The sequence below is a fragment of the Agelaius phoeniceus genome, chromosome 2 (assembly GCF_051311805.1).
Source record: "Agelaius phoeniceus isolate bAgePho1 chromosome 2, bAgePho1.hap1, whole genome shotgun sequence".
NCBI lineage: Eukaryota > Metazoa > Chordata > Aves > Passeriformes > Icteridae > Agelaius > Agelaius phoeniceus.
Window position 1 is genome coordinate 72,366,692 of NC_135266.1, and position 22,691 is coordinate 72,389,382.

The following is a 22,691-nucleotide window of genomic DNA, read 5'->3' on the forward strand; positions in this document are numbered from 1 at the left end:
TGCAATGTTTAAAGCATCTGTTGGTAACACTTAAAGCATTAATTTAAGAATGAAGGTCAGTGATTGTTGTGTCAAAGGAAGCTTTGTTGTAAGTTTGGTGTGCACTGTCTCAAACCCAGATGAAGTTGTTGAGTCACTGCTCCTTGCCTGCCAGCACTGCAGAATGTTACTTGCTCTGCTGGAAGCTGCTGTGCTGCAGCGGTTTTCCTCTGGCAGGAGTGACCTAGTCACGTCTGTTTCTTATCACGCCATACACCCCTTTGTAGACTCCATTCCATCTTTCTAATCACACTGGCAGGATGGAAGGGACTTGGCATCCATATTTTTTTCTGGTACTGCAGTCTTATTTTAAATAATTGGAAATATAAGGTGGTTCTGCAATGCAGAATTTTCTTCTTTTCTTCAAGGAAATGTTACTGTGAAAATAGCTTTCATTTTATAAAAATAATTTAATGTTGCAGAGACTGTTAATTTTTTTAATGTTTTTTATTGCATGTCCCTTCTTGTATGGCTTATATGACTTCATTCTGAAACAATTAGATTTTATTTATAGCCACAGGAGAATTTTCCATATGTATTTTTAAATCTAAGTGCTGTTCTCCTTGGAAAAGTAGTTATAAAATTGTTAGTATAGGAAACTCTCTATATAATATTTTAAAACTCTCAAATCAGACCCAAGCCTTTTATATATATATTTTTTTTTAATTACCATGGGTAGTCAAAAAATTCCTTGCTGTTAAAGTCAAATGTTTTTTTTAACATTGTCATGTGAAATAATTTTTAGTAGTTTTGCATAACAAATTTGTACATGATACCTTGAAATTTTCTAGGATTACCCTAGATCTCCAAATGGATGAGATTTTAAAATTTATTTTTGATGTTGTTGTTGTTGCAAAAATCTGCAAGTTGGAATATGTACTCTTTTATTTTTTTTTAGTCAGTCACTGTGATTTCTGTTTCATCATTTTCTAGGATATTTTTATTTAGACATGAAGTAAAAGTAAGGGGATTAGATTTTTGAGAACAGGCATGGCTAAATTCCAATAGCTCAAGAGTCCAATTCCTTTGTCCAGAACCTTGAAAGGTTCCATTTCTGTATTACTAGTCTTCCCAATTCTTCCCTTCTACTAAAGGGTTACATAGAGTTACTAAGAGTCTGCGGTACTCAAAGTGTTTTTCCTCCAATATTAATGTTAAATCATCACAGGACCTAATTTGTGAGTATTGTCATGTGATGTGGCATAGGTTGGGGAACTTCGGCCTGGCACTGATAGCAGGATGGCCCATGGCCCTGCATGTGTCCCACCACTTGAGAAGTTTCACAAGGAGACATGGCTGTTACTTGAGATAGCTTTGTTCCTCTCCAGAGGCCCATTTAAACACTTGTGCATGCTTCATAAGATGCTAAATCGCTCCCATGATCCCTAGAAAAGAAGAACTAGATTTTGCCAATGCGGCTTGGTCGTTCACCAATGTCTGGAAAGTATTTTAGTAGCTAATACGGATGGAACTGCATTGGGTATCAACTCCTTCCATTTTGCCCAGTCACCCTCATTTGTGTCCCTTCTGCAGGTATTAAGACACACAAAGACAAACATTAAGAGATTAGAAAGCAGCCTTCTCATCCTTTTGGACATAGTAGGAAAAATTCTGTTATGAAGAACCCTGAAGAAGATGTAACAAAATGGGAAGTTAAAAGGACAAAACAATAGAAAAATGAATAAAAAATGATAGAAAAATGAACAAAGTCCTAAACCAAAGCAAGTAGAGACATCTCCTTTATGTTGAAATAGTTTTTGTATTATTTCTGGTGAAAGCATGATCAGATCAACATTATTTCCTTATGATCCTGTAGAATTCAATATACAAATATTGCTGATGAATAAAATCAGTTGTAGCCCTGGTAATCTGGTTGTAGCACTGGTACCTAACTACTTAGATACCATGTTGGATCCTGATCCACCTCATCTTCGCAGTTTTTTTAACCTTATATCAATTTTAGTGGGCTTATTTTTTTGTCTTAGCTTGATACACTTTCTGCAAAGGATTGCTGTGTCTTTTTCTGCCTTCCATAGAAACTCTGTTGCCTTTGGCTGTCATGCATCAGTTTTAGCTCCCTGTCACTGAGTAAGGTCTTAAATGTTTTTAGTTTGGTCATGATTGGAATTGAGGACCTGTTGGAATGAAGTGGGACTGTTGGCTGGAGGTCTGTAGTCCACATTTTTCCTCAAAGCAGGAGGATCAGTATTGGTTCAGGTCAATCATGTACCTCTAGACAGCTCCTTTCCTAGTGACAGGATTTTTCCTGCTGTTTCACACGAACCTCCCAAGCTAGTTTGTTGCCATTGCCCCTTGTTAGTCTTGCACTACTAAGAGGGCTAAGATGGCTTTTGAAACTGCCCTTCAGGTCTGTGTAGGATGTTACCATGCGGACGCTATAGTCTCCTCATCCTCAGACTAAACAGCCCAACTCCCCTCATATACTCTTTGTAGGTCATGTGCTTTAGGCCCCTGACCATGTCAGTAATCCTCTGCTGGGGAACAAAGCAAGCCCAAAACACCACTATGTTCTGGTCACAGTACCTTCATCTGCACTGAGTAGACTTTCCTTGATCTGGAAAGCCTGGTATCCCTGGTATCCCCCAGCTCCTTTGAAGCAGGGCTGCTGTCCAGCCCCTCACTGATGCACAGCTCATGGTCCTGGATGCAGAACTTTGTACAGGATGAACAGTGGCCTTTCTGCAGGCCCCGTCCATAAGGTTCTCCAAGTGCCCCCTCAATTCATCGGGATCACAGGCAGGCTAAGGCTCAGTCTTTCAGGAGCAAGAGCACTTTCCTTAAGTCTTGAATGGTATGAAGACTTAGCATACACCCTTTTGAGATAGGGCAGGATGTCTGACCTTTGCCAGGCTCTCTGACAGAGAGCAGAAAAGGCATGTTTCCTTCTGTGTTTTGCCTCCTTGAGAAAGAATGAAGTTTATCAGCAGTAACTATGTGTACTCCATACGGTGGTGCCTGAATGCTGTGAATTACGTGAAACACCAGCGTGCCTCCCTGCCGAAGGAGGGCTGCGCCTGCGGTACCATCTCTAGATCTCATCCTCAGGCACAGCTCACGCTATACATGCGAAGCTGCAGCCTCTGCCTCGCTCCGGGCGACCGGGCTCTCCCTCCCGAGGGCCCTGGGGACACCGGACCGCGGGGAGCCGGGAAACGCCTCCGTGTGCCGAGGCTGAGGCGCCGCCCGGGCCCCGCCGCACCTCCGCAGCCTCGACCGGCGCTCTTAGGGCGGCACTTGCCCCGCTCCCGCCTCCTCCTCCGCCTCCTCCGCGGCGCGGGCCTCCGGGCGGCGCGGCCCCACCCCTTCCCCGTGCGGGGAGCGCCGCCGGCGGGGCGAGTAGCGGTCCTTTGTGTGGGCCGGCATCGGCGGCGGGATGTGAGTGCGGGCCGGGCCGGGCCGGGCCGGGCTGGGCGGGGAGGGGAGCCTGCAGGATCGACTTCGCCGCTTCCCCTCGGAGAGCGGGACGAGCGCCCGCTCGCCCACCCATCTCTGCTCCCTGCGGTCTCCGGCGTCCGTCTCGGGCCTCCGGAGGGGGCCCAGGGGGAAGCGGGCGGGTGCCCCAGGGGGAAGCGGGCGGGCGGCGGCGGCACGGGGAGCCTTTTCTCATCTGGTGTCTGTCGTGTCGCCGCAGGCTGGCCCGGGTGACCGTCCTCCATGACTGCCTGGGCTGCAGGACCTTCGAGCTGCCGCCGTCGGCGGCCGTGCGGGACGTGAAGAGGCGGATCGAGGCGGAGGCCGGGCTGCCTCTCGCCCAGCAGCGCCTGTGGCACCGCGGCAGAGAGGTGAGGGCCGGGCGGGGCGGCGGAACCTCCGCGGGAAGTGCCCACCCGGATGCTCCTGTGCCGTGCGTGGGCGGCGCGGTGTGTGCCTGTCCTTAGGTGTTCCTCCCGTGGGAAGCACGGAGGTCGTTTGGACGACCCTCATACCGCTCTTGATGGTGCCAGCTTTTATCATCCGAGTTTTTGTGTGTTTTTTTTTTTTCCTTTCTTTCCCTGAAGTTCTCCGTGTGTTTTACCCTAATTTCTTTGCGGAGTTGTTGGGGAGAGCAGAAATTAACCGGAGAGTGCTGTTGTGTTTGTTCTGCCCTCCTGCCTTTCTGGTCAGTTTCGAGAGCAGAGTTGACATCACAGTGAGATGAAAGTGACAAGCTGAAAATTGAGGTCTGGGCACAGGAGAGAGTCGAATGAATGAATGAATGAATGACCTTGTTCTGTTGAAGGCACCAGCCTGGTGTCAGTCTTTCAGTACTGCTTCCTGTGCTTCTAGCTGTACTCTGGGGAACTGGGAACCTGGAGACCTGGTGGGATGGGACGAGTAGAGACAAGAAGGGGAGAGAGAGGAGGTTGGAAGTTAGTGTTAAATAGGGCAAGGGGATTTGCAAAGGTGTAGAGAAGTGAAGGCTCTAGGAAAACCTTATTGTGGCCTTTCTAAATGTAATGGGGGCTTATAAGAAAGATAGAACGATACTTTCTGCCAAGGCCTGAAGTGATAGGACAAGGGACAATGGCTTTAAAACAAAGAAAGGTAAGTTAAGATTGGGGACAAGGAAGAAATTTTTTTGGATGAGGGTGATAAAATACCAAAACAAGTTGCTGAGAGAAGTTGTGGATTCCCCATGACTGGAAATGTTGATAATCAGGTAGGATGGAGCTTTGAGAGACCTGATCTAGTTCCTGTTCATGGCAATGGTAGGAGGGGGAGTTGAATTACATGGTCTTCAAATGTCCCATTCCAACCCAAACCATTCTGTGAGACAAGGAAAGATACACATGTTGGTTGTATTGCTTTGGAAGCTTTTAAGAACCTGGGCAGCATGAGTTGGCTTTGAGGGCTCAGGTTTGAAGCAAACTGCTTGTGTAGTTTATCTTTTTTTGTGTGTCCTTGATTTTGTTCTCACCAGGCCTTCCCTTTTTGGAGGACAAACTCTGTATCACTTTCTAAAATTTGCCTGGAAGCAAAGATCTGACTGCCACAGAAAACTTATCTTTTGCAGGGAACAGTCAGTAAGCAGACTGTAATTGCTGTTCTGTTTGTTTGGGGTCTTTTAAATATAATACACTAGAATATATATGGGAATATTTATTCTGTACTGTAGCAAATTTGAAAATCCTTTATAAACTTTTGAACTCCTGTTTATTGGGATCAAATGATTTTAAATGTTTTTGAATAGTAGAATATTAATCTGTGAATAATTTTTTCTATTAGAACTGTTATGTGCAATTGATAGATGTTAAGTAAAGTCCAGTATCTTTTTATTTCATGGTTCCTTACTGTATTAAACTATTCATTTGGATCTATTCAATGTCCAAGTTTCTAGTGGTGTCTTGATACAAAAATCCTACCTTAGAATATTTGGTTACTGTATCCCTTTAATGCTTGGTGATAGCTTTCAGGACTCTGTGGATTGCTTTATATTTTAGTGGTTTCAGAATACTTATAACCCAATTTTACGTCTTGAGAAAGTTCAACTCAAGTACGATATTTTTGCAGTTTTACGATAAACCTGCTGTTTTTTAATCACTATTTAAAACTGATAAAAGTAAAAAAGAACGTAAGTTTTTTTTCTTACTAATGATGTTAAATAATGATTACGTACTCTGGACTGGGGCTGTCTTTTATTAAGTGTAGTTAGATTGTAAGCATCTATGTCTGTGTAAACACCAACTGCTTTCTAGTGATTTGCTTTTACCCATCAAAGTGAGGAAGTAGTCCCAAAATCTACTACAAACTGAGACTAATATAATAATATAATTTCACATAATAATATTTTAGTCTAGTTTCTAATTAGTACAGTGGCCTTCTAAATCTGCATGTGTTGTTGTGTGCAGGATAACATGGGTCAGATATGAATCTTCTAGCAGCACTTGGTATATGAATGAGACACATCACATGAAACTAGAATTGCAACAAAATCTTTATGTGCTATGAATACGTAATAGTTTTCCCAATGGCTGCTAAGGAATGTGTTGCTTAGTTTGCCTCAGTTTCTCTGTAGTGTTTCTGGTGAGGCACTGGAGGCAGGATTAGGTGACTTTCAGTGGTCCTTGATCATGCTGTGATGGGTCTGCATGTAGAGGTAATGGGGGGTGAGGCTATCAAATTCTTCAAGGGTGTTTCTCTGACAGACTTCTGCCTCTACACAGTGTCTTTCTTGCTGCTTTGAGCTGCTATTACTTAGTTTAAGTCCCCCCTGCATACCCAGATGTATTTGTGGAGTATACAGACTATGTACTTCCTGTATATGTTAATTTTTTTTGTGGGCATGCACCTTAGAACAATAACTGTTTTAGTTTTATGCTTCCAGAACTTCCCTGAATACAAAACTTTTTCAATTGTAGAAACAGGAGGCCATGGCTTGCTCTTAGTATGCTTCTATAGGCATTTTTTTCCACCTGATTTGTTTTGTCCTGTTATTATCAAACTGAAACTTCTGACCAAGATCTGTCTTATTTTTTTCCTTCAGTTGTCTGATGGTATCAAGATTGTGGATCTTCAGAAGTCTGAAAATCAAGTTTTTCTAGAGCTTCAGTCAAAAGGGTTGAAAGGAGGAGGTATGAAAAATATTTTCTGTTTATAAAGTGGAAGCTCAAAGCATTTTCTGATGCAATATGGAGTTAGTTGAAATTTTTATCTTCTTTAAATGGGAAGCGATTATTTTTCATGTAAGTCCTAGGTTTGTCACTTGTTCTTTTCATTCTGCTCTAGAAAAATTAAACTTCTCTTTTTAAGTGCCTTGGTGTTTATTTTTTTCCTGTGATATAATGTGTAGAATTTAGGTTATTGCTATCCTTTGGAATAAATAAGACTTGCCTTTCAGTAGTGTTGTAGCTGCCTCGTGTCATATAAAATAAGCTGGATACTTGAAAACAATTCTGATACTGAAAGGATATCTTTTCAGTAACCACCAGGTAAAAAATTATAACACTGGTAAAAATTTCTGGATTTCTTTTGTTGTTTTTAGAGTTTTTTCTTTGATAACTTGATTTTCTTTTGATTCTGTTATTTACATTTTTATTAAAAAAAACCTGAAGGCCTGTCTTTTCACATAATATCTTGATAACTGAATATCTTCAGAAATGCTCTAATTAAAATCTGTCATAATTATTTTATTTGTCTGCTAGTATTACTATTCTTCTCACAATAACTTTATTGTAAGGCAATGAAATAAATGCTAATCAGATGGCATGATGAAGAAGAAAACCCTTCTTTTCATGCAGATATTTTATTTGGTCTCATAAAATATTGTATTTCTTAGCCTGTTCAAGGCATGTATGTACTGGATTGTGGATTTTTAGTGACAGAGGGAAGTTTCTATATTAGCCAGAAGTTCATGTTCACATTCTCTGGAACCTGAAGTGGTTAGAAAACACCTATGAAAATGGACCTCATTTCTATGACCTCATGGTTCTGGTATCAAACATTTTTCTTTCTGTCATTCTTGACTGTTTGCTCTAATATTTTGCTGTGTGTAGGCTGTGGTAGATTAAATAAAAGGAGTCTTATTTTCCACCAGGCAACTATATAGAGAATAAAGTGTAGTGGCCCTAAGAAATCTTCCATGGGAAAGAGAAACTGTTGCTGTATTTTTGTGCCTAGGATTGGAGATTTTCTTAGAGATTTCACTGTAAGCAATCTATGTCTAGATAAAGTGCTTAACTTTTTCTGGCCCACAGTTCTGAGGTAAGTCAATTTAAAACATCTGAAGTCTTCAGTGTTCATTCTGGAGTCTTCCAGTTCACAGATTTTTCCTTACAGCATGTGAATCAAGAAATGCCCTGAATTTCTAACTTGGAAGTGCATGGTCAATAGGACCAAGCACATGGACTGCTGAAGTACTCTGAGGATTATCCATGTCCCCTTTGTGTTCATTCATTGCTGCTATCAAATAATGCATGATCTTTTCATATGATCACGAAGTAATTCATGTTGGAAGGGACATGAGGAGGTTTTTACTTCAGCCTGCTGCTCAGAGTGTGGGCAGCTCTGAGGTCAGTCTGGGTCACTGGAGGGTTGATCTGATTGAGCTTGGAAAGAGGAGGGAGACTGCACAGATTTCTGGGCTCTTAAGTGCTTGACTGCTCTTATAGTAGAATGAGTTTCTCCTTTAAATTTGTGGTACCAGTTTTGTGTCAAATATGACTAGCTCTAATACTGAAGAAAAATCAGTTTAGCCTTTCATAGGATGTAGTAAATAATAACCTGTAGCCAGAGTAATTGTTGTGACATACACAGAGCTCTGCTCTTAAAGAGAACAACGTCTATCTTCATTCCTATCACTGGAAAGTTATTTTTCTGTTTTTGTGGTGGTTCCCATGGTGAATGAAATGTGTTGTTTAAACACTTCCACCTGCCTGTCCAACTTAGAGAAGATCAGTTTCTTCATTTTAGGTAATGTCTGTTGATCAGTTTTGGAGGTATGCATATGGCATACTGACTTTCATATACTTCTGTATACTGCAAATGTAACAGAAGTTGTGAAATACTTCACACATTCAGCTGTCCATTACAATTTCTTGCTTATTTTTTCATTGATGTTATTAAGTTACTGTAAATAAAGTTACTCAAGAAAATTTTAAAGACAAATATTTGATGTTTTTACTTGATGCTTTTTCAGCAAATAGAACTCTTATTTGTCCCCCTTTTTCTACTTTGCTTTTTTATCCTAGTATTTTATTTCAGAATATACATAATATGTGGGTTTGAATCTGTGTGCTTCATAAACATGTATATGCAGAAGAGAGGGAGAGAATAATTACTTCTTAACAATTAAAAAAAAAGCTTTAAATGGGGCATCATTAAGGTCTGTTTTCCTTGTGAGGATTGTATCATTGCTATTTGTTTGAAGCCTATGTTTTAGAGGTTTGTTTTAGGGAGCTGCCCTTTAGTCTCAGACTGGAGTTTGAAATGAAGAGTATTGAAACTTTCATTTTGTGATAGACTTTTTCTCTTGGAGCAGATGTTCATAACGGTGGGACTCTTTTCTCTCCAGCATTAGGCCCTGGCAACACCAAGGCTGGCAGCAGGTCCATGGCCAGAGTATGTCAGAACAGGAAGTGTACACTAGAGCCAAAAACTTCTGTGCCTGTGTGTAGCTGTCATTAGGGATCATCACTGGCTATAAAAGAGTTAGAGCCACTGCTGCCCTGGAATACTGTCCTGCTACTTAAAAAGCAGTAGTCCTTTAGAAATTGCTACTTTTGAGCATCAAGTAATTGGAATTGTGGCATAACTGTTGCAAAGACTTAGCTCCCAGATTTATTTCATCTAGATATGAAACAGCTCATTGACGTCAACATCAAGACTGCTATTTCACCTTTTTTAATTTAAAGATTTGTAATGTAGGATTTTCACAGATGATTCTGGAAATACAAGATTTTACAATAATAGGCCTTGAGTTAATTTTAAGAAATTATTGTTTCCAGTAATTTTTTAGTATTTTTTTAAAATCTGAAATTAAGTGCACAGCAGCATAATACACAGCATAATTATAATAATAATCTTTTTATTTACTTGTTTGATTTTAGGTCGTTTTGGACAAACAACTCCACCACTTGTTGATTTTCTAAAGGATATATTAAGAAGATATCCAGAGGGAGGACAGATTCTTAAGGTAGACAATGAATAGTATTTTTAACAGTTATTTAATGTGCATGACATAATGCTGAAGTTTAATACTTCCCAGCAAATCTTGTGGTTGTTTTATCTTAGATTCACTGTACTACAGAAGATATAAGTGTCCATTTCTGTGGACAAGGGAAAATGAGTTGTGTGCTTTGTGTGGTTTTTAGTAGTTTTTGTTTTCTTTGAGGATGGCAGTTTGTTTGTTTTTTTTTTTTTAAGAGCATCTGGGGTGATTAGTTGGATGTTAAACTTCTAATACAGCATACTTCATCACATGGGTGGTAGTAACTTAATTTTATTTGTGTATGGGAATACTAGGTTCTAACTAATGGGATTTGATACAGATATATCTTATCTATCTATACATGCCTACGTCCAAAACACCCAAATACAAATGTTGACAGATGATGACAGTTACTATCTGTTGTCTTGTTTGCAACCATGGAACTAGAACCTGATTATGCTTAGTGGGAATGCCCAAGATAAGCGTGACTTCAACTGTTTTGGCAAATTGCCTCCTGGGTATGTTCTGAGCAGTGTCTGTATGTAGGAGGGGTGCTTACATTTTTATTAATTCTCAGTACTAGTTGCATCTGTAAAATGCATTTGAATTAAGAAGAGTTCAAATTTCCTCAGTATTTAAAACCCAAACTTTCATTCCAATATGAAGAAATAAGGAAATGTCCTTAGAAATCAGATAGGTAAATCTAAAAGAAGAAATGATGCTGTTTTTGTAGTTTACAATTTAGGGTTAACAGATTGTTAGAGAGAGATTACTACCAGGAGTTTTGCTGATACCTTAAATTTTATTTCAGTGTTTTGAATCTTCAGATACAATGCTGTTGCTGCTGAATGTAGTAGTTACCTTCTTGTGCCACAGCATGAATGCAAGTCTGACTTCATGGTGATTGCCCTACTTAGTATTTAATATTTCTGGAAACTTTGGGCTATCTTACTATGTCTTCATGAAAGACTGTCATGATTGTTCTTTTAGAAGAAGAACTGCATATAAATATCTTGTAAAGATTCTTTAAACATCTGTTATTTATGCTTAACTGTAGGTGTATTTCTTGCTATCTCATAATACTTCAAAACTATGTAGAAGTAACAATATAATATGCATTATAGACTGAACATACTGTCAAAAACTGCAAAATAAAAGGGTTATAATTTTGGAACCAGATATTAGGTAACAGTGAGCTTATTTTAGTCTCAACAGTATACTTGAATGCAACCTAATCTGAAATACTGATTGCTAGTTGATGTGTTTTTTAAGTAGAAATTCATCTTGCTATCAAGTCTTTTATGTATAACTGAATGAAATTAAAGTATGTGAATACATTGCATGTGATGTATCTACGTTGCTTTTCAATTCAGCTGAAATACTTGCTTATGCCAAGCTTGCACACACCCACATAAGCATACACACGTGTTTATGTGTCTGGAGCCCTGATACACTGTGATGATTCAGTGTAAATAGACCATTGTGTGAGGCTGTAATCCCCTAGGTATTTATAATCACGCTTACGTGTCTACTGTTGATGAAAACAGGGCTAGATAGGCATATTTTATTAATGGTCATGTTTATAGAACTGCTTTACTGACATTTGAGTTTTCTGTAGCTCTCACCACTGATACTACTATTTAGCAAATACTCAGTCTTAATATAAGCCTCTTTCTAGTCTGTGGGTTTCATTCAACTGTAGGCTGCTGCTCTGTTGGTTCATGACTTAGGGAGCCACTGGTCAGAACTGTTTTGCAGCCCTTTGCTGCAGGGGGGTTAGAGGCATGAGCACCATGGCCCAGGAATGGTTGTTTCATACTGTGAAATGTAAACCTCAGCCTAATTCAGTTGATGTAAAGAAGAGTGCTGTGCATTACCCATTTGTGCCTCACTGTTGTTGGACACCTGTTTGTAAGGACTTACCTAACACACTTTGATAAATATAAAATTCTTTTTTCTTCTTCTCCCATTTGCCTTGTTTTGAGACTTTTACAGCTCTGATTCTTAGGATAATATACTAGTAATAGTTTGGTAGCTTATTTCTCAACTTTGTATAACTGCTTTCTTATGATATTTGAGCTCCATATTCAAATCATTTTTATAGTATTTGTCTGAATATTTGTTTATAAGAAAACCTATTCTCATGTATAAACTGGATAAAACCATTTTGGTTGAAACGTATAAAAACAGTTATTCTTGAGAAATTTGCTTGTTATTTTCTACTGTATAAGTTCAAAAGCCATTGCTAGAATATGTATTACTGCATTATACTTTGTTTTGTTTTATTTTTTCTGCCTCAGGAGCTGATACAGAATGCAGAAGATGCTGGTGCCACAGAGGTTAGGTTTCTATATGATGAAACTCAGTATGGAACAGAAACATTATGGTCAAAGGACATGGCACAATATCAGGGTAAGTATAAGTTTTATTAAATTTGGCCATTATTTTTCCATATGCATGTTGTTTGGGGTTAGCTGTCCTGGCTATGTCCCCTCTGAGCTCCTTAGCAGCCCCAGCCCACTCACTGTCTGGGCCACATGAGAAGCAGAAAAGGCTTTGGCTCTGCATAAGCCCTGCTCAGTGATAACTAAAACAGCTCTGTGTTATTGTCACTGTCTCCAGCACAAATCCAAAACACAGCCCCCAGCTACCATGAAGCCCAAGCCAGCACACCAGTTTTTAAAGTAAAAATTACCTGTGCCCTTTACATTTCAGCATTTTCCAGGCAGTTCAGTTTTCTTCCCCATCCCATTTTTCCCTTGACTGTACACCTAGCTTTGCTCCATGTTGTCTGTATATTGCAAATCCAGCTTCTTGAAACTTTAGTTTTTTACATCATTTACTATGGCTTTGTGAGATAAAGGACAATTATGTATTTAATAATTATTATAAATATTACATTTAAAATTAGTTTGCATAGTCATCCCTAAAGGCATTCAGTTGTGATTTGAAGTTTCAATGACAGATGATCCACTACTTCTTTCTTCCAGCTTTTTTTCAGTTGTTAATCAGCCTTATTATGTCTTCTAATATGAATTTGTCTTACTTTCTAGACACAGATTATTGTTTTATCTTGCCTTATATTCCCTTCCAGTAGAGGTGTCTTCAGACTGTGACTAGTACATTTTTCAAACATCTTTTTGATAGTCTGAACAGATTGAGTTTAAGCCTTGTGCCACATGACACTTCTTTCAGAAGTTTTGTTGTTTTCTGCTTTTTGTCCAGTTTTTCAGAATCATTCTTTTAAAATGAGGATGTAAGAATTAAATAACACACCAGAATATAAATCTAAGTACCATTTATAGAGGTAAATTAATCTCATTGCTTTTGCTTTTGCATTTTGCATTTTTTTTCATTACCAGGCATAATTTGATGTCATCTTAGAGTCATAGCTTCCCCATTAAATTTGCACATGCATATACTTCAAAGAAATGCTTTCTCAGGTCTGTGAGTTCCTTTCCTAGAAGTTTTAAACATTAAATAGTTTTCTTCTTCTGTCCCCTTTTTAACTCTTGCCTGTTTATTATAGGGCCAGCATTTTATGCATATAATGATGCAATTTTCACCCCCGAGGACTGGCATGGTATACAGGAAATAGCAAGAAGCAGGAAGAAGGATGATCCCCTGAAAGTTGGAAGATTTGGAATTGGCTTTAATTCAGTTTATCATATAACAGGTAATCTTAGTAGTGTATTTTAAAATGAAATGTTAGTAGTAATGTAAGTAGTTAGTAATGTATTTTAAAATGAAAGTGTTGAATTTTTAAATAGTTAAATTACTTTAGCTATTCATAAACATTTAATATTTTCTCTATAATGTGTTTTAAAATTACTTCATGGCTAGATTTTCTTATGAAGCATTCCTGTTTTTCTCTAATCCTATAAGGTATCTGTTTGATTTTTGAAGGTTTTTGAAGATATTTCTATTAACATAATCATGTACTTAGTCCTTTACATTGAAATGAACATTTCTTTACATTGGTGTTTCAATTATACACTGCTGTTCATTTTATAGAGACTCATAATACAGGATAGGTATCCAAGTAGAAGTGTGAAAGTTCTACTCACTAGACCGAAAGTCTTCTGCAGGTTCTTTGGATAGTAGTGATTTTTATTTATTGCTAGAAAAGATATGTAATAGAGGCATATGCACATTTACACTTGAAAGAGATAGAACATACTGTTTTGCAAACTCTTAATATTCAGTCTTGAAATCTGTTATTCTCCCAGAATGTTTTATTGTTGTACAGAAGAAGCATAAATGATGCTTACAGTCTCCACAGTAAAAACAATGCAGGGGGAAAAAAAAGGTAAAAATTTTTACCTTGTGAAGTGAATTTGTAAGACACATGATATTTTAAAAATATGTTTTACCTAGCTGAGCATGAATAAAATTAATACATTCTGTCATTTGATAATTCTGCGAATTTGTGCTTTTAAACGTATAGAATTACTGTGATCCAGCCTTCAAGATCTGCAAAGTATGAATCTAGTAGAACATACACGTAGTAAATTAATTAGTTGTTTTTTTTTCTTGAAAATAGTGGAAACATAAAAGTATGTAGTTGAAGGAAGTTGAAAGCAACTTCCTGTTGTTCATTGTCAGTTAGAATTCAAATGGTTGAATGAGTATTTATATATTCAGCTGCAGAATAGGTGTATGCTTGTTTCTTCCCTGTTAGTAAGCACTGAATTATGTTATCAGAATCACAGAATCATGTAGGTTGTAAAAGACCTTTAAGAACATTGAATCCAACCATAAGCCTAATGGTACCAAGTCCACTAAGCCATGTCCCTAAGGGTCACATCTTCATGTCTTGTCAATACCTCCAGGGATGGTGACTCAGCCATTTCCCTGGGGATTGTACTCAATTCATCACAGTTTTAGAATATTTTATTCTTACCTTTTAAAAATTTTTTCCTCAACACTCTATTTTTAAAGTATGTTGTTTTAGGTTTATTAGTAATTGTTGGTTTTTATGGATACAGATGTCCCTAGCATCTTCAGTGGTGACCAGATTGGAATGCTTGATCCCCATCAAACCCTCTTTGGACCTCACGAGTCAGGCCAGTGTTGGAATCTAAAAGAAGACAGCAAGGAAATAAATGAACTTACAGACCAGTTTGCACCTTTCATTGGTGTATTTGGCAGCACTAAGGAAACCTTTAAGAATGGAAACTTTCCTGGTACATTTTTTCGTTTCCCACTTCGTCTGCAGCCTTCCCAACTGAGCAGCAATGTTTATGACAAACAGAAGGTCTTGGAGCTGTTTGAATCCTTCAGAGCAGATGCAGACACAGTATTGCTTTTCCTGAAGAGTGTTCAGGATGTTTCATTGCACGTGCGGGAAGCTGATGGAACAGAGAGGCTGGTTTTTAGAGTAACTGCCAGTGAGAACAAGGCCTTGAAACATGAAAGACCCAATTCTATCAAAATCCTGGGAACTGCAATAAATCAGTATTGTAAGGGAGTTCCAAGCAATAGCATAACATGTGTGACATACCATGTAAATATAGTTGTAGAAGACGAGAGTGTTAAGGACGCACAGAAAACATCTTGGTTAGTGTGTAATTGTGTGGGTGGTCGAGGAATGTGCACAGAACTGGATTCTTTAGCTGATGACTTGAAATTTGTTCCTACTATTGGAATAGCCATGTCTTTAGCGACTAACGAGGAGGAAAATGGAGCTGTAGCAGACTTTTCAGGAAGAGCATTTTGTTTTCTGCCTTTGCCTCCGGGTGAAGAAAGCAAAACTGGACTTCCAGTTCATGTTAGTGGTTTCTTTGGTCTCACAGACAACAGGAGGAGTATCAAATGGCGAGAGTTGGATCAGTGGAGAGATCCAGCAGCTTTGTGGAATGACCTTCTTGTGGTAAATATAGTGCCTAAGGCATATACCACCCTTATTTTGGAAGCTATCAAACGAATGGAGACTGAGAAGAGTTCAGATTTTCCATTGTCACCTGAAAGAATTTATAGGTTATGGCCTGATGAGAATAAAATCAGGGTACCCTGGAAACCAATAGTAGTACCTCTCTTTAAAGACCTGCTCCAGCATACAGTTATTTACTCAGTGAGTAATCAATGGATAAAGGTGGAACAGGTGCACTTTTCTGAAATGGATGAGAGTTTGGAGTACACGCAGTCTGTTCTCAACTACCTCCAGAATTCAGGGAAGCAGATTGCTAAGGTACCAGCAAATATTGCTAGTGCAGTGCATCTTACTCTTTCTGCTGCTAAAGCTGTGAAAAAAGTGACTCCTGCTGTAGTGCGGCAAGTCCTAAGGAAATCTGGGCACAGTGGACCTGCTGAAGAAAAGCTTCATCTTTTAGAATTTGTGCTTTCTGATGGAGTCTACAGTGAACTAATTGGATTGGAGCTTTTGCCTTTACAGAATGGGAATTTTATTCCTTTTTCCTCATCCGTGTCAGAACAGGATATAGTTTACATAACCTCAGAAGAATATCCCAGGTATGCTTAATATTTGTAATGCTGTGGGGAGGGTTTTTGCCAGGTTTTTTCTTTTTTTAAAATTTATATGTTAAAACAGAGCTTCAGACTCCTTTGCTTGTCAACAAACAAGGTATGCAACAGCCTGTATTGTGATGAAATAAGGCATAGATAGAACTCAATTTTCTGTGTATATATGTATATATCTGTGTGCATATGCCTCATTTGAAAAGTTTGACACCCATTTGCCATTAACCCTTTATAAAAGCATTGCATGATCTACGCTTTAAGAGAATACCTCAGGGTACAATTCCAGTTCATTTTCTTTTTAGAATTACAAATAGGAGAAGATTAGCAACATGCATACTAGGAAGTTCATTAAATTAGATAATGCTAAGGGCTTTTTTTAAACTTAAGCCTTGAGATTATGTCTGGCTTTTATTTTTTATCACAACACTTAATTTCAGTGAGGTAGTACTAAAAACTGGTTTCAGGAAATAAGCCGATACTATGATGAGCTGTCTTTTGCATCTGCTCTTCCTTTGCTCTCTCCAGTCCCTCTCCAATTAGTTTTTCTTCCTTGCTTATTTCCCAGCTGCATCAGTGCTCCAGTTTGGTTCTCATTTCATCAGCCACCAGAGCTTGCACTGACACTGGGGAGGGGATAGCAAAGGGCAGGCTAGCTGGAATGAATGAGCTTGGGGTCACTGGGGAGAAAGCATGACTACTGCTTTTTATGTCCGTACTGGATTATGCATGTATTAAATACTTGTTAAATCTGGACCATTCTGCACACAATGTCTAAAGACATAAGGCTTGAAGTCACTCAGACACACCAGATGTTTCCTCTTAAAAAGTGCTACCCCTATGCATGATTACAATGAGCCCTCCTTCTCCTTTGCCTCAGAATTCCACTAATGTCCAGACCCTCAACTTGAGAGAATGTGACACTTGGCATATGTTTTGTTGCTTTTACTGCTCTATGGACTGTTTAAAAGGGAAGAAGAGGTGGGTTGGGGTGTGCCCATATAGGTATTATTAAGGTAAAAAGTGCTTCAAGTGAGGTCCTTATGTAAATTGTGTTTTGACTATACATATAGACAGCCAATCTTAAAGAAAAGTAGTTGGATGCAAGTGACTTTTCTTCTCATGTTTCTTGAAAACAATTTGCATATCTTCAAGCCTGCTGCTGTTCTATTTTTGCTATATTCTAAACAGAATCACAGAATGGGTCAGGTTGGAAGGGACCTCAGGGGGTCATCTGGTCCAACCTCCCAGCTCAAGCAGGGCCATCCCAGAGCACATGGCATAGGGTTGTGTCCAGTGAGGAAGGCTCCACAGCTTCTCTGGGCAATCAGTACTCATTCCAGTACTAGGTAGTTGCACAGTGCAGAAGTTCTTCCTCATACTCAGCTGGAAATTCCTGTGCATCAGTTTCTGCCCATTGCCTCTTGTCCTATTGCCTGAATCCTTGGCACCACAAAAAAGAGCCTGGCTCCACCCTCATGTCACCCTCCCTTCAGATACATACAGACATGGATGAGGTCCTCTCTCAGCTGTCTCCTCTTGAGGCTCATGAGGCCCAGCTTCCTCAGCCTTTCCTCATAAGAGAGCTACTCCAATGCCTTGATCATCTTTGTAGCCCTCTGCTGGACCCACTCCAGGAGCTCCATAAATTTAAACCCATATACAAAGACCCATAATCTTTTTTTGTTCTAAATGATTCAGATTATTTGTCAAGGGATTAAAGCTACTTGGGGCCTATGATTCTAGTGTCTTTTTCTTAAAAAAAAGTTTTTTAGCATCGACTGTGAGATTATTTATCTTTTGTTGTTCTTTCATTTTGTTAATCCTTCCAGAAGCTCAGCAAGTATATTAATACAGAAAACATTCCCATGATGAGAATAACAAATTAGAGCCCTGCTTCAGACTAGTCATAAGATACTTTTTTTGAAACTTAAGGATACCAATATTTCTTATTCAGTTCATGCTCCATTGGTAATGGACCTGGTTTGATTAGCCTTGTGAAAGTGATACAAAAGCATATTTTAACAGGCATAAAGCTCCTTGCTAGTGGTGATGAAACAGGAATTTCAAATAGTAATGCTTTCTTTGCCTCTATTCTTGCCTACATCAAGTATCTTTAATTCTAATGTTTTAAGTATGATAAATTATGCATGTTAGATGTTTCAAAACCCTTTCAGTTCAGGAGATTGGTTCTTATTCAAATTTGGAGCCTGCTAAGAAGGTAAAATGAGCTCTTTGAAATTTTCTTTCTACTAACTGTGGAAGAACAAGATTCTGTGTTGGTTTATGTCTAATGAACACACCTGCAATCAGAATTAAACTGGATATTTATTTTTGATTTCACAAAGACCAAAGCCCTGAAAGCTGATTTAGTTTTAAGTGCCAAAGTAAGAGATGGGGAGGATGAGACTGACTCTTGGCACAATAATTTTAAGTATTGACCGCAGATCTTCTGAAATCTGCAGATCTTTTCAAATCCACAGGTCTGTGTGACATTCTAGAATTATGTGTTGTAGTTTATGTAAACTTTTCAAGCAGAATTCTAAGAGACATAGAATAGTAGGTGCTATTTTTTTTTGTTAGAGTACAAATAGGTGAAAGTAGTTTTTTAATCCCAGTTTTTCTATCAAAGAAAACTTCCTTAGACTTGCTTTGAAAAGTAGTTGGAAAAAGTACTTTCTTACTACTCTCTGCCTCTAAATGTATAACTTTTTTATTTGTCAGAAAATACCCATTGAAAGCCCTGGTCTGCATATGCACGATTGCTTTGCATGCTACTCTGTTCTACCATGATGGTTACCAAGCTGGTGATGTCTATACAGTAACACAAATAAATGAGGCTTTGCTTAAGTGTGGGGGGCCTCTTTTTTATTCTTTTTCTCTTTTTTCATGGTGTGCTAGATCACTCTTTCCTGGCCTGGAGGGAAGGTTACTCTCTGATGACCTGAAGCCTGAGGTCCTTGCTTCTTTGAAAGAAGCCGCCAAAAGCCGAGGTAATGTGTCTTTTGTATTTTCTTACAGAACTTTTAATGGTTCAAGCAGACTAGCTCTAATCCCAAGTTTAAAGTAATGTCTCTGGAAGTTGACTTCCCATAAATAAGACAGTAATCTAAAAAAAACCCATTAAGATATGATAGACTTCTTTGAATTGAAATGACACAAATGAAAATTATAAATGAAAATTATAAATGAACAAAAAGGCAAAGGAAGAAAGATTAAAATTTGTGATAACATTTAGTAAAATGTATTCAAGGATGAAGAATTTTATTCAAATAGTATTCTTCCACCTAAGACAGTCTTAATTCTGTTTTATATTTATAGTATTTGCATATGCAATAGGTGTGGCATGGTTTCAGTACTGTGGATCATCTTTTAATTCACAATTGCAAGTGATCACTTCAGTACATTTGTTTTAAACCAGGTTAAATCAGTTTAAGCATCTAGCTCGTGCATACTGTAGATCAAATAATTTCATCATGTGTTCCCTGATTCTTAATTCATGGTTTATGGTTATGTCGGTGTGGGCCTACTGAAATACTCCCAGTCATGATCAAAACACATGGTGAAGGAGTTTGTTCTATCTATAGATAAGATATGTCTATGTTTAACTGTCTTCACAATTTTTTTTCTGGTACCTATTCTTCTCAAAGTTTATCTGCACTTACCTTTCCACCCTTGTGTTTACCATTTGATTGATAAATTTGAAGCCTAAATCTCAGAAATATTTTCATGTAAACACAATTCACAAATCAAGCCACTTTTTAGTTCACCATATATTAATACTATTTAAAAGTAAGTGGTTCTTCAATGTCTAGAAAATGTACTTTTTAGGAAAAGATTCTTGTATCTTTTTTTGTTTTCAATTACTTGATTCATCAGAATTCTTTCTTAGTCTGACGATGTTAGAACTAGATGTAGAATATTGTTATTCACAGTCTTGATTTGTTTTTCTTTATATCCTTTATTATGATCTTCAGTCATTTAGTCCCTGTTTCTTCTATGTTTTGACCTTTTTTCCTCTTCAATCCTTTAAATCTTTCCTCTTTATTATTCTTTTGTTGAGTTCTAAAGCTCCTCCTTTCTCCATGTTTTGATCATTCCTTCATTATCAAACACAAAAGAAAAATAAGGTAATCCTGAGGCAAGATGATAAATTTTTAAACTATAGCAAAGCACTTGTGAAAAAAATAAAATAATCTATTAACTTTTTGCATAGAGTAAAACATGTAAATATTTAATATAAAATGTATTAAATATATTAAATCCATGACTTTTTTGAATATGAAGGACATCAAGTTTGAAATTATTACAAAGAAAACCCTTTTTTTAAAAAGCAGAATTTTCAAAGTCCTATCAGCATATTACATGATGGATACTGTGTCTGTTAATGCACTAGAATATGCTTAATTTTTTTTTTCTCTACTGTTAATTTCCCTCTGTCCTGTTTTTAAGCAGGATGTAAAGTACAGGGAATGTTTGTGATCTAGTATAGAACCAAAAGGAGCTACTGTTTAATAGTACCTTTTAAGGAATGGATATATAAGTATCAAGACAATGACAGTGAGTTAGATGGATGAAGGTTTCCTGTAAGACAGCAATGTTAGTATTGAAAAATGGCTGTTCTGTGTGATGAAACCTTGAGCAGATTTTTGAAATGTACTTTCCTAGACAATTTCCTCTGAGTGAATGTCACAAAGCGGTCTAAAAGCAGGCTTAAATTAAAAAACAGAGCAAAACAACCAAAACAAAATACGGTATGTGCTTGAATACATCTTAAACAGAAAATACAGAGGTGACAGAAACAGAAAAACCCCTGTATGTTATTAAACCAGTCCCTTGCTGAGTTCTAGGATATTTCTTCCCTTGCAGGCTTGGTCTCAGAACTGCAATGAAGTATTTCTACTCCTTTTATTTATTGGGGAAATTCTGGGTCACATTTAAGTCTTGCTTCTTATTGCATTTAAGTCTCTCTCTTATTCTGGCAATTTGGATGATATTTTTCTAGGGACTTGTTCTTGGTAGTATGCCTCCCATTCATTAGAAGAACATATTTTTGTAAATAAATATGGCAAATATTCTTCTAAATGTTCTCAGAATTATTAAATAGTATTAGATAATCCTTTACAAGATTAAGGTGTCCTACTTTTCATTCTTCCTCCTCATAAATTAGTCTTCACTCAATGATTCTGCATAATTGTACAACTGCACTACCATAAAATTTGTATGTAACTATAAATAATAAGTATTAGAGGGGGTTTTGACAGGTGTAGAAATCTTAATCTGTCAAAAATTTTATTTATATAGCTGTAGAAATTACATCAGAGAGATTTCTGCTACAATTGTAGAAATAGAAACTTTTTATAATATTTCTTTGAGATGGGATGCAATTGTTTTTATTGTGTTGTTCAAAGGCAAACAGATCTGACTTTTACTCTCCTAAAATGTGAACTGTATTTGTCTAGTTAGTAACTGTTTCTATACTTAGTGTCTTAATATGTAGTTCACAGGCTGTTTTCTAAAAATGGATTTGATTATATTCTAGCCCAACAGCTTCTGTGGGGATTTTCAGGTATGGTTATTAATTGAAGATGTACTGGTTTGGACTGAAGCTTGATATTTGTGTGAATTTGGTGATTAGCTTTTCTCATTGCCCCAGCTTTCTTGTAAAAAAACTTGCCGAATAGTGCTGCCAAGACATAACAACTAACATAATTAGAAAAATATTTCTAAATACAGTTGAGGGGAAAATGCATATTGATGAGGAAAACCTTGTGATTACGTTACATGGAAATTATCAATATCTTTGTTGGTTTATTTATATATATTTAATAATTTTACCTGCAGGAAGATTTCTAGTCTTCCTGGAAAGAGGAGGTATCCTCCTCTTTTTTAAAACCCATATTTTTAACTTCTCAAATTAAAACAATGGGGTTTAAGTTGAGCTTTTAAGTAGATTCTTATCTTCCATGGGCCCTTTCCATAAGTTTTCCTCACTTTTACAGGGCTGATGTGTTTACCTGGTTTTGTGTTCAATGGAGCTATCAGTCTGTAGCTCTGTAGGCATTAAGTGAAAGAAAAAAGATTTTTTTCTGAAGGATGTCTATAACTGCTCTCAATCTTTATTTGGACTGTTGCCTTCAAGAAGATAGTAATGTTAACTAGATGTGTGATGAAAGATCTGAAATTCAAAAAGATGTCTTGCTTTCACTTCTGTCATTATTTCACTTCTGTCATCATTTCTGATGCATTGGGAGGTAGTGATATTTTTTTATTCTGTGCTCTTTTTCTTCCAGAAGTTCTGTAGTTTTTAAGTATAAACTTTCCTAATGATAATTAAGACATGAGTGTAAAGACATATTTCTTTTAGTGAGAACATCAGTAATAAGAATATATATATAGAATATCGGTAATAAGAATAAACATATAGACTTAGTTTCAGCACTTCCTACCTGAGTCTTATTTATTGTCAGTTTTAGTTGTAAGAGCAGCTGCACCTGAACCACTTTGCTATATCTAATAAATAATCTTT

The 22,691-nt window shown here is 37.6% G+C and overlaps 1 protein-coding gene across 2 annotated transcripts in view; it reads left to right on the top strand.

Moving 5' to 3' along the window:
• The window catches only part of SACS (sacsin molecular chaperone), a 58,052-nt gene that overhangs the window by 19,194 nt on the left and 16,167 nt on the right, over window positions 1–22,691 (top strand). The window contains exons 1-8 of one of the 2 annotated variants that reach the window (XM_054653978.2): window positions 3,173–3,435; window positions 3,692–3,842; window positions 6,524–6,611; window positions 9,585–9,670; window positions 11,986–12,097; window positions 13,215–13,361; window positions 14,674–16,156; window positions 19,064–19,155. In XM_054653978.2, the coding sequence (XP_054509953.2) occupies window positions 3,434–3,435; window positions 3,692–3,842; window positions 6,524–6,611; window positions 9,585–9,670; window positions 11,986–12,097; window positions 13,215–13,361; window positions 14,674–16,156; window positions 19,064–19,155 (2,161 nt within the window). In that variant the 5' untranslated portion in view covers window positions 3,173–3,433. Of the gene's footprint in view, window positions 1–3,172; window positions 3,436–3,691; window positions 3,843–6,523; window positions 6,612–9,584; window positions 9,671–11,985; window positions 12,098–13,214; window positions 13,362–14,673; window positions 16,157–19,063; window positions 19,156–22,691 lie in introns of those variants that run through there. The other variant, XM_077173873.1, reaches the window with a different exon arrangement.